This window comes from Mizuhopecten yessoensis, unplaced genomic scaffold (genome assembly GCF_002113885.1).
Source record: "Mizuhopecten yessoensis strain PY_sf001 unplaced genomic scaffold, ASM211388v2 scaffold11183, whole genome shotgun sequence".
In the NCBI taxonomy this organism is placed as follows: domain Eukaryota; kingdom Metazoa; phylum Mollusca; class Bivalvia; order Pectinida; family Pectinidae; genus Mizuhopecten; species Mizuhopecten yessoensis.
Window position 1 is genome coordinate 608,141 of NW_018408921.1, and position 14,946 is coordinate 623,086.

General features: G+C 37.2%; 1 protein-coding gene across 1 annotated transcript; it reads left to right on the forward strand.

Moving 5' to 3' along the window:
- Positions 1 to 1,611: 1,611 nt before the first annotated feature.
- On the forward strand, positions 1,612 to 14,896 carry LOC110440507 (placenta-specific gene 8 protein-like). Its single transcript, XM_021483628.1, has 4 exons — positions 1,612 to 1,831; positions 8,321 to 8,578; positions 12,324 to 12,460; positions 14,312 to 14,896. The coding sequence occupies exons 1-4, from the start codon at positions 1,822 to 1,824 to the stop codon at positions 14,402 to 14,404; spliced, it is 498 nt and encodes a 165-aa protein (XP_021339303.1). The 5' UTR covers positions 1,612 to 1,821; the 3' UTR covers positions 14,405 to 14,896.
- The last annotated feature ends 50 nt before the right edge of the window (positions 14,897 to 14,946 follow it).

Sequence of the window (14,946 nt, forward strand, 5' to 3'; positions counted from 1 at the left end):
CGATATATAGACCGAAAACAGAACTGCACACTGAATAAACTGCAAATTATCTTTTCAAATCCTTATAATTCAATTCTAAAATAAGAAAGGAAAACTGTGTGTCGTATACAATGTGTGTCGTTTTCACCAAAGGTCTTGGTTAGCACTGTGGCCTTGAACTTTGACCTAGTTTCCAAAAACTCAGTAAGAATCTACTTCCAGCAACACAAGTTTGGTTTAGATCTGATACATTGTTAAAGAGATATATGTAGCATTTGGAAACCAACACTTTTCCCAAAGTTTGTGTATTGATAGCCACTGTGACAAAGTTAGCAGATTTCTCCTTCCCACTAGGGCACTACTCGACCGGTTATGACCCGAAAACCGTTTGTTGCGAAGACTTTGAGACCCGGAGATACGGATGGACAAAATATTTCAATCTAGATTGCATGTTGAGTGTTTTTCTTCTTCTCCTGTTGATGATGATGAGGAGTTCTCCTGTTGATGAGGATGAGGAGTTCTCCTGTTGATGAGGAGGAGGAGTTCTCCTGTTGATGAGGAGGAGGAGTTCTCCTGTTGATGAGGAGGAGGAGTTCTCCTGTTGATGAGGAGGAGGAGGAGAAGGAGGAGGAGCAGGAGATCACACTCTAGATCAGAAACGTTACTTCAACTAAGTGGGAGACAACTCAAGGTTCATTGTACTGAGATTCATACTCCTGAAGTAAAGATCAGATAAGAGACAGTTACAGACCTTTATATAAGAAATCTAAACCTGAAGTCAGAGACCTATGGTAAGGGTGAAGAGCTATAAGTACAGATCTGTATATGCCTGTGATTGCTAAGCCCTATAGTACTACGTCCCTGTACCATATAGCACAATCCGAAAGCCGTATTCTTAAAGTGAGTGCGTTGATACGAAATACTAGTAAGTCTCAGTAATTTCTAAAGTCACATGGACGTCATATCCGGTACCGGTGAATCGGAGATGATTGATCGATTGATTTAGATACTATAGGTCTCTGGTCTGGTGTGTACCCCACCTGCGCCCAATTCCCTTAACTTTTATGATAAATTGGTGTCGTCTAACTATTTTTCATCTGCGAAATCAAAACTTCTGCTCTAGATACCCCGTACATCTCTTTTCTACACAGAAGATATGTGCATTGAGAGCGATGACAATATGTTTTCTTGTATAAGAAATATATGGCTATGCCAAATCTTCTGTACACAACATTCCAATTATTTGTGTAAGAGTTATCTCCCTTGAGCTAAAATCTATAGAACCACATACATGTTACTAGTGATTACCTTTTTGTATCTTTTTAGTGATGTTAGATAATTAACCAATTCCAAAGGCCCAAATCACCAGTAATAAAACAATTATGACCCATTTCAACCGACATACGGAATTTGAATACTGAATTCTACCATAAAATGTCCGTGCATAATGCGTTTTTCTAGTGCATGTAGTATAGGCCTCACTATTCCAAGTTTGACGGAAGCCATTTTGACAATTACGATAAATGTAACTTAGGTTTGTTTAGATATACGATACACATATAACCGGCGTGTGTATACCGTCTCCATTCACCACATCTGTGAAACTGCCGCCATCCCCTTCCGTGACTCATGCCAACAGTATCGGCTGCTGGCAGGGATATGAGAGAGTCCCACCACAGCGCGCGCGCGTCAGATAATTACTTTAGCATTAATGCTTGTAGCTTTGGAGAAACTTATTTTTAGTTGGGATGAATGTCTGGTAGATGGAAAATAGTGACCAGAATACCCCCCTGTAGAAGTTAGAAGACGATTTAGACAAAAGGAAACCAAGATTACATCCAAATGGAAATTGGTAAGTATTAGTTAATCGTTTAAAGAAAAGTTCGAGTGGAAGTTATTTGTCTAGAAAGAGCTCAACATCGCGACTAAGATATTTATAGCCCCACTCCATGTTGTCTTGTCTTGTCTGCTCGCGTGTGTATGTACGTGCATTACGTACACGGGGTTCGTAAAGCCGACACGTGTGAAACACAGGCATCAGTGAAGCTGAATTTACAGTAGTGTGTGATGGGGGGGGGGGGGGGGGGGGGGGGGGGGGGGCGTTAATTGTGATAAAAGATCCCTGTACCACTGTCAAAAACTGTATATAAGTGTTGGAACTGGGGTTTTCCGGTATGACTATAGCTTTGAGAAATCATTTTTGAACAGAAAACTATACATTGTGCGGCTTTATCAACAACAGTGTTGTGAGTGTAAAAGAATCAGCGTCTCGGAAACGGAATTATATAAGTTTCCTCTGTACTTTGTATATTATGTGATGTAATGCAACTTAATTTGGAATGAAATACAGTTTATATTAATCAGCGGGGCCAGACCGTGAGACGGGGATACGTCCCTGGTCACTTCAGAATATTTTACTATCGCTCTAACCGATTGTGCTATCTGGTCAACGGATGTGTCCCGGCCTACCTGTGCTACTACAGTTTATCTAAACGGAGTTAAGGGGAGGTTACTGTGCAGGTTAACATATACACAATGCACTGGGAGGGGAATCCTTAAGACACTGAAAAGAAACTTAAATTTGGTTAAGGATATATGGTGCCTAATGCATTAGTAGTTACTTACGATGTGTATATGAGTTGTCTCCCATTACGTTAATAGAAACAGAGTTTACTAATTATAAGAACGAATTCTCGAATTCTTCATCGTCATTATAAATGAACAAAACCCTAAAGGAGAGAATGCCACAGTAATGTAGCATATGTCTTTAAAATGTATTATCGTCGATAAGAATAGCCTTATGTATATAATGTGTATTTCCATATATTGTTTAACTATTCAAAAATCATCATATTGGATAATGATATAATTTAATTGGCAGACTTTCTGTTTCTAACATTGAAGAATTCCGAGTCATTTCAGGAATTGGATAACCCCTGCTCTATAAATACACTGTAGGTTATTTAATTAAGAGGCAACAACTGTTCTATGAAAATAGCTCGCTAGAAACAATATAAAACTGCAGTATTAAGGCGGGAGTGTCCAACTCCGATTTTATGAAATTCTGTCTTCCAAATGTTATTACACAGATACTGTATAACACTTAATCTATCTGTTAAATCGAGATCTACAATGAAACTCACTTTAGTTTGTTCTAAACGTTTCGGATAACTGACCTTTTTTTCAAGAATAAACACACATTACTCATGCCGTCTACAATAAAAAGATAAGGGCGGTAAAAATGGCTACTTGAATAAAATGNGGGGGGGGGGGGGGGGGGGGGGGGGGGGGGGGGGGGGGTATAGTGACGATTGGAATTAGATTATGTAAAATACGGTAATCGGTTGGAGGGTAGCAATGAAAATGGGTTTTGAAGTAAAATGAGATAAAAATGCGGCAATCGCTGGGGTGGGGGGCTGTAAAAATCGCTATTGGAATAAAATGAGGGAGAAATGTGAATATCGATGGGGTTGGGTTGGTAGAAATGGCTACGGAATAAAATGAGATAGAAATGCGGAAATAGGTGTTATACAATTTTTCGCTCGAAATCTTTAAAAGATCGAGATACCAATTTAAAGGTTAAACTTCAGCCTATAGAGATGTTCAGTACCGATAAGTGTTTGCTTTCATCAGCGTGATCATAGACAGTTGTTCGGTGTGTGTGTATCTATCGTAAGCTTGCTGTTTTACAGACGTAATCACACAAATCTCTAATTTTAGACTGACGTATCAGATCGTTACAGACAAGATAATATAGAAGTACTGCTGTTAAGGATTTACGGATATATAGGCTACATTTACCTCCTTTTCGACAGAGTTCATCACTAAAAACAAATAAATCAATAAAATATCTTTATATATGGTAATTTTGGTTCGATGAATTTACTAATGATTCAATTTTGAAGGCCTACCAAAATGTAAATTTAAACCTCTTTTGTTGCATAAATGAAGCAAACGGATTGAGCAAAATATATTTCACAATTCAAAGGCCCTCTCTGCTATACATTAACAAAAACTAAGAAAAGAAATAATACATGTATTGATTACAATGAATGCCATCCTACATAAAAAAAATCATGTAATTTCGAAAAACAAACTTTGAAAGAAACAAGGATATATAAAAAGCACATAAATAAAAAGTGTAATTTGATTCCATTTTTTCCAGTTATTAGGTACAGCACATATAAAGTTTGCATCTATACAAATGTATCTCTTTTTTTCAATAAATATCTGCAAGGTTAAAAGCACCTTTCGGAGCCAAATTTCTTTAAGGATCCCCATACCACTGCCAAAAATTGTAACTAAGTGTTGGGAATGTTTTGTCCGGCATATAACTGTAGCTTTGATATTTCATCTCTGAAAAGAAAACCATACATTGCGGGACTTTTATGGGAAATTATTTCATTTTCATTTATCTTAACCATGAAATAAACAAAATATAATCAATCCCAGTGAAAGGAAAATTAAATAGCGGAGCTAGACCGCGAATCGAACCCTGGGCCACTTCAGATTGTTATATTATTGCTCTAACCATTGAGCTATCTGGTCAATAGAATTGTTCCGGCCCACCTGTACTACAGATATATCCAAACGGAAGTTAAAGTGAGGTTACTGTTTATACGAAAAAACACAGTACAGGTGGAGATGGATCCTTAAAATGTGTGTCCAAAGGTTTCTTGTGCGGAAAGAGAAAGGAAACAGAATATCACACTAAGTGTTTTATAGTCAATGGTTGGCGACTGGTATTTATGCTATCTGTATACGTCTTAAAAGGCACAAGACTTGTGTTACACGAGCACAAGTGGTTACGTAATGTCTATACTCGCCTGGCTTACAGCAACCTGTTAAATTCCAGTGGGTGTGTTGATGCATCTTACTGCAGATATGTAGAAGTAATATTGTAATCGGTTTGAACTTTGACCCTGACGTGAGGTATGATTGACCATATCGTCATAAATTCTCTAGTTAATGATGATGTACAAAATGTACATTACTACAGAGAAAAAAACATTAAGGAATATTTTCTTTTGTGCTTGTTCGTTTTTAAAGCATTTCACTGATACAGACTCGCGCGGTCTCTTGTTACGTTTATACTGGAACGAGTTATTGCGGTTTTTTTGGCGGTGTTCTTATCTTTTCTAAATAGGAAAATAGTACACCAGATTCATTTTAGATTGGGACATATCCTGTCAAGAAAGTTGTTAAGCTGAGAATGTTTATTTTTTATAATTCATTTTTACTGAATACCTCTATACTTAGAAGCCACAGGTATAGATTAATGTATAAACTTCACGCCAACAATGTGTGTCAGTTAAAATGTATAGAATATACAAAAAGATGGTTTAGTGATGTCGGACAAGTTCTATTATTTTCAGATACAGGAACTTATTACTAAATATAATAATAAAAATATTGTCAGAAAAAGTTAATCGACTAATTTCTACAAAGATTGAATGCTGACATTCAAATTGCTTTTGCGGTGAACTGTATGGCAACTTTTAGAAGAAAGTTGTACTTGACAAATATTTGACTCGACTTTCGGAAAAGAACATTGTTTATTTAGTTGTACATGTTTTGTTAAGAAATCTTCAGCATGAATNGGGGGGAATGTAGGAAACTTTTAACATCAGTCCTAAAGGGACAGCTGTGATATTAACCATTACCGCTGAAACGTCAGCACTTCACCAGTGCACGATCAATTACATGGGCGTTGTCACCATCAGTCAGACCACAGCGTTAATGCCACGCTAAAATGAACACCAAGACCCAGTTAAATGTCAAATATAATAGTTCTATACGCTTATGATATCAACACGGACATAAGTTGCTAACACATGACCGATATACATGATACAAAATCATGTGTCTTGGATCAAGTCTGTTCCACGTGTTCAAAGTGTTGGGGCACGGTGTTGAGTGTGCATTATTGTCATTGCCGCACATCATCTTAATCACATGTCACATCCTCGGAATTCCAGGGGTCACGCTCATTTACGGTCTCTACACCCCCGGTATATGCCATGACAACATTGAATGCTCTGTATGCGCCACATTGCGGATGATACCATAAGATTAATTTGATACTTTGATGCACATCAAAAGAATCGCGCGGTCGCATAACAGTAAAAGTGACTGGCTTTGAAGTCGGGTATCGCTCATTTGTTATCTTCAAAGGACAGGTATTACACTAGCGATTAGTTAGGGTTTTCCCCCCTGAGACCAAACAAACTGGATAGCTGAGTGTGAGTTATTTTGTGAATGATACACTTAGATTAGTTCAATACTTTGATGTATATCAAAAGAATCGCGCGGCAGCGTAACGGTCAAATTGAATGGCTTTGAAGTGGGGTGTCGTTTCTTCCCAAATTCTCCAAGGGATACGCTTACTTATGCTCTCTGTCTTCAAATGCCTTCCCCCATTGAACATCATGTCATGACAAAAGCGAAGGAGCAGTGTGTGCCACCTTGTGGAAGATATAAGAAGACTAGTTTGATTATTTGATGAACCTCAAAAGAATCTCTCAGCAGCGTGACGGTAACATTGACTGGCTTTGAAGTCTGGTGTCGCTCCTTCAAAGGACATGTATCAGTCTAGCGATTGGTCAGTTGTTATTTTACATGAGACCAATCTAATAGCTAGTCACGTGCCTTTGGTTTTGCCATAACATATTCCAGGGGTGCAGATAACATATGAGAGCGTAACCCATGGGGAATTGAGGATGAATGGATGTCAGCCTAGCGCTATCGATTGGTCAGTTATTTATATCTGAAAGCTATCAAATTGCTAGTTTTTAACCTTCGATATTGTCATGTCGTATTCTATGGTTGCAGAGAACGTACATGGGGATAAGACCTGGAATTTCAAGGATGGACATTTTATTGTGGTTATAAATACCAATGCTCACAGAAAGTGAGAAGCTAGGAAATAAATGTAGAATTGAAAGCGATGTTTAATCAGATAACAACAAACGATATGAAACTAAGCGAAAAATGCATGATTTTTATTTCGCTGAGTTCAATTTTGAATAACTTGTGAAAAAATCACAACCTTTAGAATATAAAAACGTTTGACAAAATCTTATTGAATATAAGTTCTATTTGTTGAACGGCAGCAGCAGCAGCAGCAGCCGTTGCCGGCGCTCTGGTTTGGAACTAGATAAACAACTAGGCCTATTGACATGTATTTTCTGTAGAAACACGTTCTTGTATTAATGTAAGAGTTTGTATAAGGACGGGTTCTGCCCAGGATCGGCCCCAAATGGTGATATAATATCACAAGTCCTCAATGTAATTGACAAAGAACTTGACATTGGAAATAAGCCACGACACATATCAATAACAGGCCTGTACTGCTCAACTTAGAAAACTAATCAATGAAACAATCTATACCAGACAATCAACATTTCGCACGAACAATCAATCTTCTGTGTTTACAATTTTTTTTTATTCCGTATTACCTTGTGTGATGTTGTTTATATTTTTGGTATATCTCGTTTTTTATGTTTGTGTTAGTTTAATTAATTCAAAGAGTACCAACAATAGCATAAGCACTATCAAGTAAAATGAATTAAGGTTAGGTAATTAAACAAATGCAATGCTTACATCACCATAGATGCATGTTAATATTTTTTGTTTATGTATATAGATAGCCTAATGGTCGTGTAACTAAATTTGCCAATCACAGACGGCATGAGTCAGAAATCTGTAAGGACACGCCTTACCTTTCAGCTACATATAATCAACAATAAACCAAGTACTGGGAAGCAACATTAATTACGGTTTGGTAATTATATAGATGTAATGTTTACATCACCAATCATACATAGGCTAGTATCAGAGATAATGGTCTTGTGAACGAATTTTCCCATCACAGACGGCACGGGTTAGATAACTGTTTGAACGCGACTTACCTTTCAGCTACATATAACCATCACGTCCTCTTCACTTTTTACATATCTCTTGCCACTGTCATTCCATTTTCTTTCTTTCTGTGTTTCGATGTTCACTTTGCCGCTTGGGTTGGCACTTGATGATCATATTCACTGTCTATTTCGTAATTAGCTATCGTTTGTTGAGAAAAGATACGCCCAGCAGAAAATGAAATGAGAGATGAACTGAGTGTGTTTCGGAGTGAAGTAGGTAAAAATGTTTATGAGGTTAGCATGGCAATTCCGAAATGACACATAATGTGTTGTACGTGATGTACGTTTACCACTTGAATTATGAATATATTTATTTGCTCTTATCTATTTAATAAAAATTCAGGTTAAGATTAAATGTTGGTTTTGTGTTAATACATTTACCGAGGCATTTGAAAAAGTAATGATTCTGTCTATATCAGATGAAGACGAAAAGGTCCTGATGAGTGGGACTTACAGCTTTCACAACGACAATGGTGTGGTGGACTCACAGCCTTCAACGATAGGTACGCTTGTAGTCAAAGAGCGGGAACAGTCACCGGCCGCCTCGCAGACGACACGATCCGAACCTGGCGGGAAACAAATCGGACCTTCATCTTCCTCTGTCCCATTTGACGACGCTCACTGTGAGAGAAACTGGACGCAAACGTTGTTTTCCTGTCAATCTGAGGATCGAAAATGTAAGATTTTGATAATATCTTTCATGTTTCCGCTATGTTGCTGTCCAAATAAACTCAGGGGCGTAGCTGGGATATAAATCATGTGTAGGTGCAATTTCTAGGGTAACGACAATAGCATTTTAAGTTTATATAAAGTCAACTGATAAGTTTGTTTACCGGTGCGTTTTATGATTAAATGTATACCAATAATACGATGAGTGGTAATGATCTAAACATGAGAAATTAATCAGGAGTTTTCAACTTGTTCCCACTGACGATATCTTATAAAATCTTTTTTAAGTAGAATAAATACGGTGGTTATCCAAAAATCTATAAATTAAAATTAACTTTTTATTGCTGGGACAATGGTTCTAAAAAAGTCAACAAAAGCATAAGTGTTTACACAAAATGTATAAAACCAGGGGAAGACATCATTAGTGCATCTTTCAAATCTTTGTCAGTCAGCAGACAAGACATATGATATCATAATGGAGTAATGAAGTTAAGTTATTTGGACAAAGCTGTTGATTACCACCCGAATCAACTGCAACACGGAGGAGTAGGGATGCTACTATCAAGAAAAAGAAAATCCATGAACCGAAAGTCGAAATCTTCCTACTTATCGTACGGCATAGTTTTAAGCGATCTCTATTGATTACGTTAAAAAAAATATATGAGAGGTGATCGCGGGAGGCGGCTGAGGATGAAAATCTCATATTTTCCTTAATTTCAAGCTCGGGAGGGTACTTAAGATAGATGAGGTCAATACATTTCTTGTCATTTAAAGACATCACGTCGTCATTATATCTGAGGTTGAAATAGAAAGACTTGGCTAGGTGGTGTATATTTGTCGTTATCGCGCAAAAAGTAGCTTCGTATGAAAAACCCGCTGACCGGAGTAAAAGCGAACGATTGGATAACGGCTTGGTTGAACAACGAGATGAACCCAAGACATAACGTTATTCATAAGGATTTTTGTGCAATTTCGGAATCAACTACAAACACGGTAGGTAGGTATCCTTATCATTAATGGGTATTCGGAGATTGTTATACAAAAGTGGATTAACTAGTGTTTCGAATTTCGAACAACTGGAAAGAGTATTGGAAGGGTTACCTTGCCTATCTAGCATGCTTAGTTCTATTTTTACAAGCAGACAATGTAATAGTCTTTGCAGACAAAGATTAAGAAACGAGACAGTTTTACTGCGAGAGGGATACTCTGACTGGGTCTCGGAACATTTAATATTTCGAATTTTCCGGACCTAAAACTTGTTCATCGTTGTGGTTTTGGCATATGTTTTTAATTTAGCTTGAAAAGTGATTTGCATTTTGTGTGTTACAAGATCTTGTTTGACTAAAACAAAAATAAGACTTGAATTTTCGTACTTTGTACTAGACATAAAATATCCGGATATAGTATAATTTTTAATTTTAATTAATACCGAATTCGATTGTTCAATTTCCTAAATTTACACTGACTTAAGACAAACACTATGAAGTAATTTGTAGGCACGTGCCTACTCGAACCTAAGGCAGCTACGCTACTGCAAATTTTAACCAATTTACTCTCGTTAATCTGGCTACCACTAATTCCGGTTGAATCACTATATAACCAGTCTACTCTCGTTATTCTGGCATCCACTTATTCCGGTTGAGTCATTATATAACCAGTGCACCCTCGTTAATCTGGCTACTACCAATTCCGGTTGAATCACTATATAACCAGTTCACCATCGTTAATCTGGCTACCACCAATTCCGGTTGAATCACTATATAACCAGTTCACCCTCGTCAATATCTGGCTACCACCAATTCCGGTTGAATCACTATATAACCAGTTCACCCTCGTTAATCTGGCTACCACCGATTCCGGTTGAATCACTATATTACCAGTCTACTCTCGTTATTCTGGCATCCACTTATTCCGGTTGAGTCATTATATAACCAGTGCACCCTCGTTAATCTGGCTACCACCAATTCCGGTTGAATCACTATATAACCAGTTGACTCTCGTTTATCTGGCTACCACTAATTCCGGTTGAATCACAATATAAACAGTTGACCCTCGTTTATCTGGCTACCACTAATTCCGGTTGAATAACTATATAACCAGTTGACTCTCGTTATTCTGGCTACAAATAATTCCGGTTGAATCACTATATAACCAGTTGACTGTCGTTAATCTGGAAACCACTAATTCCGGTTGAATAACTATATAACCAGTTGACTCTCGTTATTCTGGCTACAAATAATTCCGGTTGAATCACTATATAACCAGTTGCCTGTCGTTAATCTGGAAACCACTAATTCCGGTTGAATAACTATATAAACAGTTGACTCTCGTTAATCTGGCAAACACTAATTCCGGTTGAATCGATATACAACCACTCGCGACTCTAGTTAATCTGGCTACCACTTATTCCGGTTGAATCACTATATAACCAGTTCACCATCGTTAATCTTGCTACCACTAATTCCGGTTGAATCACTATATGACCCATTTACTCTCATTAATCTGGCTACCACTAATTCCGGTTGAGTCAGTATATAACCAGTTGACTTTCGTTAATTTGGCTACCAATTATTCCGGTTGAATCACTATATAACCAATTGACTCTCATTAATCTGGCTACTATTCCGGTTGAATCACTATATAACCAGTTGACTCTCATTAATTTGACTGCCACTTCTTCCGGTTGAGTCATTATATAATCAGTTGACTCTCGTTAATCTGGCTTCCCTTTATTCTGGTTGAATAACTATATAACCAGTCTACTCTCGTTATTTTGGCTACCACTTCTTCCGGTTGAATCATTATATAACCAGTTGACTCTCGTTAATCTTGCTACCACTTATTCTGGTTGAATAACTATATATCCAGTTGACTGTCGTTAATCTGGCAACCACTAATTCCGGTTGAATCCCTATTCAGTCATCTTCGTAACCCAACGGTTTTCGATACGCATATCTTCTTGTAAAGATTAGACATTGAAATGTCAAAAAAATAAATTATGTCGTGATGTGTTGGTGATGTCGTCAATGTAGAATGAAGGCTGACAGTTAGAAAACCCTTGCTACGTGGTGTTTTGATTAATAGGCGTTTTCTAATATATCTAAAATTGAAAGATGTGTTATTACGTAACGAATCAAACTCTAGTTTTAGGGTCAACAAGAAACGTCTTTCGCCTACACTTAGCAGTCGAATTTCCTGTTTTTGCTAGAAAAGGTTAATTGAATTGTTCCCTTCCTTGTGGGGTAAGACATCAAAATCTCAACCAATCAGGAAGATTCTTAATGTCTAGCCCGAGGTTTTGCCGAGAGCCAGATATTTAAGAATCTTACCCCGAGGGTTGAGAGGTTTCTGTTTTACTCCTTAAATAGGAAAAAAAATGTTCTTCCACGTCAAATACAAGCGGTAATTTCATGAAATGCAACCATTGATTGTACAATTTCCAGAAAATCGGATATCTGCTATTGTTGATGTGACGTCAGTGTATGGTTGCCGTGACGTCCTTCAATTATTATGAGAGGAGAATGCCCGACCTTTAACTAAGGGTTAGACAGAAATATATTTTCCTGACTACGGAAGGAAAATGTAGGGGAAAATTAATCAGTCAGTACTCTGTAATGCAGAAAATAATCTCAACCCTCGGCAAAACCTCGCGCAAAACTTCAAAAACCTTACCATCGGGTTGGGATTTCTCTGTCTATATCCCACGGGAGTGATATATTCTATTACATATAATCAAGAACGTATACTTTCCAGGTTGTAGTCTGTGTTGTTGCTGGCCGTATCACAAATATATGGTGGCTACCCGGCTTGGTGAGACTCCGTTCATGGCTCTTATTCCGTGTGCTGTCTTCGCCCTCAGAATCAAAGTTAGGACCTTATTCGGCATAAAGGTACGTAATACTTCCAAACCACTTAGATTGAATGGGTTTTCTTTATAGATTTGCCACAATGTATCAGAAATTAGATAGTGTAACTTCATACAAGTTGGTTTTCAGCAAAATACAAAAGGCGTCTGTCACGTGTTGTTTATCATCCATCGATCGTTCGTCCATTGTTTTTGCATAACTTTCCTAGATTGCCAATCCGCTTTAATCCAAATTTACTACGATAAGCACATCATTGAATCTTGATACAATTCAGTCGTGAAAACAACACGTAAGGTCAAAAGAAATTTTGTCGGTCAAATGATAGTTAACAAATAACTTTGCCTACCGGTTTAATTTGAAGTGTAGTATTTTTGTTCAGCATGAAGGTTACAAAACAAATATTTGTTCATTAAAGCATCGTGTTGGGGCCTTATAACTGTCCGGTAAGATTAGGTCACAGGTAGAAGATAACTTCTTTTTTTATCATATATTATTATTTTTGGAAAAACGCAGAACACATTAGTCAAATACGGATTTGTCATCCTTTAACAATTGACAGTGAGATTTTTCAAAGACTTGAATTAATGACTATGCTTAGAAAATGACATTATAACAATCTGTATAGTCTTCTGTATATCAAATCCATACATTCTTTTCTCCCACAACCACTATAGGTTTTTCTCTATCCCGACTCATTGGGTACACCTGCTAGGACATTTGGTAAACATGTTTGTTTACCCACTAGCATGTAACACCCTGGGCGTTATTTCATTGATCAATGTCCTCATTATGACGTCTAGCAACAATGCTTTGCGACGTCATTTTCCATTGTGACGTCACATTTCAGGACCATTTTTTCTGTATTTCTAAAAGAGACATGTGGTGTAATATCTTAACGTTGTAGGAGGAAAAGGTCCCACACTCTCGATGGTTTGTTATCATGTGTATGATACCTCGTGTCTTTATATGATACTCGAGTATATGAATCGAGTTACACTGACATGATAACCAACCACCAATCGTAGGGGAACCTCTATGTATCGGGTAATCTATAACATTCGGTTTTATTTGATAAATGTTTACCGGCATTGCATTTCATCTTTTTACATTAATGACTATTTTATGCAGGATTCATGCTAATATTATGGTACAGTGCAACAAACATATTTTCAACGAAAAAAGGGAAAGCAAAATCGTCTGGTCGAATAAGAGAGAGTATATATCAGTAACAAACAGTCAGATATCACAACAATTTTCTTAAAGAAGTCACTTTAAATTATTATTATTATTATTATTTATTTTTTTAAAGATTTCTATTACTGTATCACAAATTAGTTTCGCTAAATGGGGTTCAATGTCCAGACAACAGCATAGGTCATATATGAGGTCGGCTGTCTAGGGAAACACATCAGATCGAAGGGAAGTGAGAAAAGAAAAGTAAATAGATCCCAAAGGTTGCAAAAGGGGCAGCGCATTAATTTGTAGATAATTCAACGTCTTCTAATAAGATGACAAGACATCTCTCACTCTGACGATGGCCCACATAAGTCGTTTTTAACTATAACACTCTGTAAAATGAAGTGTGATACAGTAGGATAAGGCATATTTTTTCCTCGAACCTTTAAAGTTTCACTGTTTGCAGGCCTCCTTTCAATTGTATTGTTGTTGCTTTGTAGCCTTCCGAACTAGTTTATAACTATTGTTGTGAAGGCATCTCCACTGCTTATTTCAGTTGCATGACGATACTTCCTTACATGCGTTATTTTGTACGTCGCTTTATAATTGTATTCATGTTGGTTGTAGACCTCCAAATAACTGTTTTCTTTTGTTATCCTTCTTGATGTTGTATAATCAATGTTATTCATTGTTTTGTAGGGTTCCCTATTAGGAGATTTCTGGGCCTCTATGTGCTGTGAACCCTGTGCCGTGTGTCAAATGACGTCAGAGTTGGACTCCTTGGGACTTTGAGTGTAATGACTATCATAACAATTCAGAATATCTAAAACAACTAATGTATCTTTATATGTTCCGCAAGTGCCGTTGTATACAATTAACTTATTACGGTATACCGGGAACTTTTTGCCGCAGTTTAAATTTCGCCTTTATTGCCCTCTGCAACGAGGGCGAATTTATTATTACGGTGAATATAGGTAGACAACATAATATACATAGGTATTTTATTTAAAGGACGAATTGTACGCTTGGCGAAAATTGAGAGTAAGGGAGAAGGGCGAGAGTTTGACTGGGCGAACATTTCGCGGTATTCAGTATGTCATGATTATTGCCCAATTATACCAGTGCATAATTTTACTTCAAAATATGAAATTATGCATCACTGATCAGAGTGATCAATGTTATGTAGATATCGAATCATCATCATATATATTAATAATCTACAACATAACCTTCATGTGTGTTTAAGTTATTGTTTTACAATAAAGTCAAATCGGGAATTTGCAACTTAGATTTCTTTTGAGGAAAATGTGATAATCGATTACCTTTTTAAAACA

Excerpts from the sequence above, each read along its gene's own strand:
- LOC110440507 (XM_021483628.1), top strand. Across the intron at positions 8,579-12,323 it reads TCAATCTGAGGATCGAAAAT|GTTGTAGTCTGTGTTGTTGC; the intron begins GTAAGATTTTGA and ends TATACTTTCCAG. Across the intron at positions 12,461-14,311 it reads GGACCTTATTCGGCATAAAG|GGTTCCCTATTAGGAGATTT; the intron begins GTACGTAATACT and ends ATTGTTTTGTAG.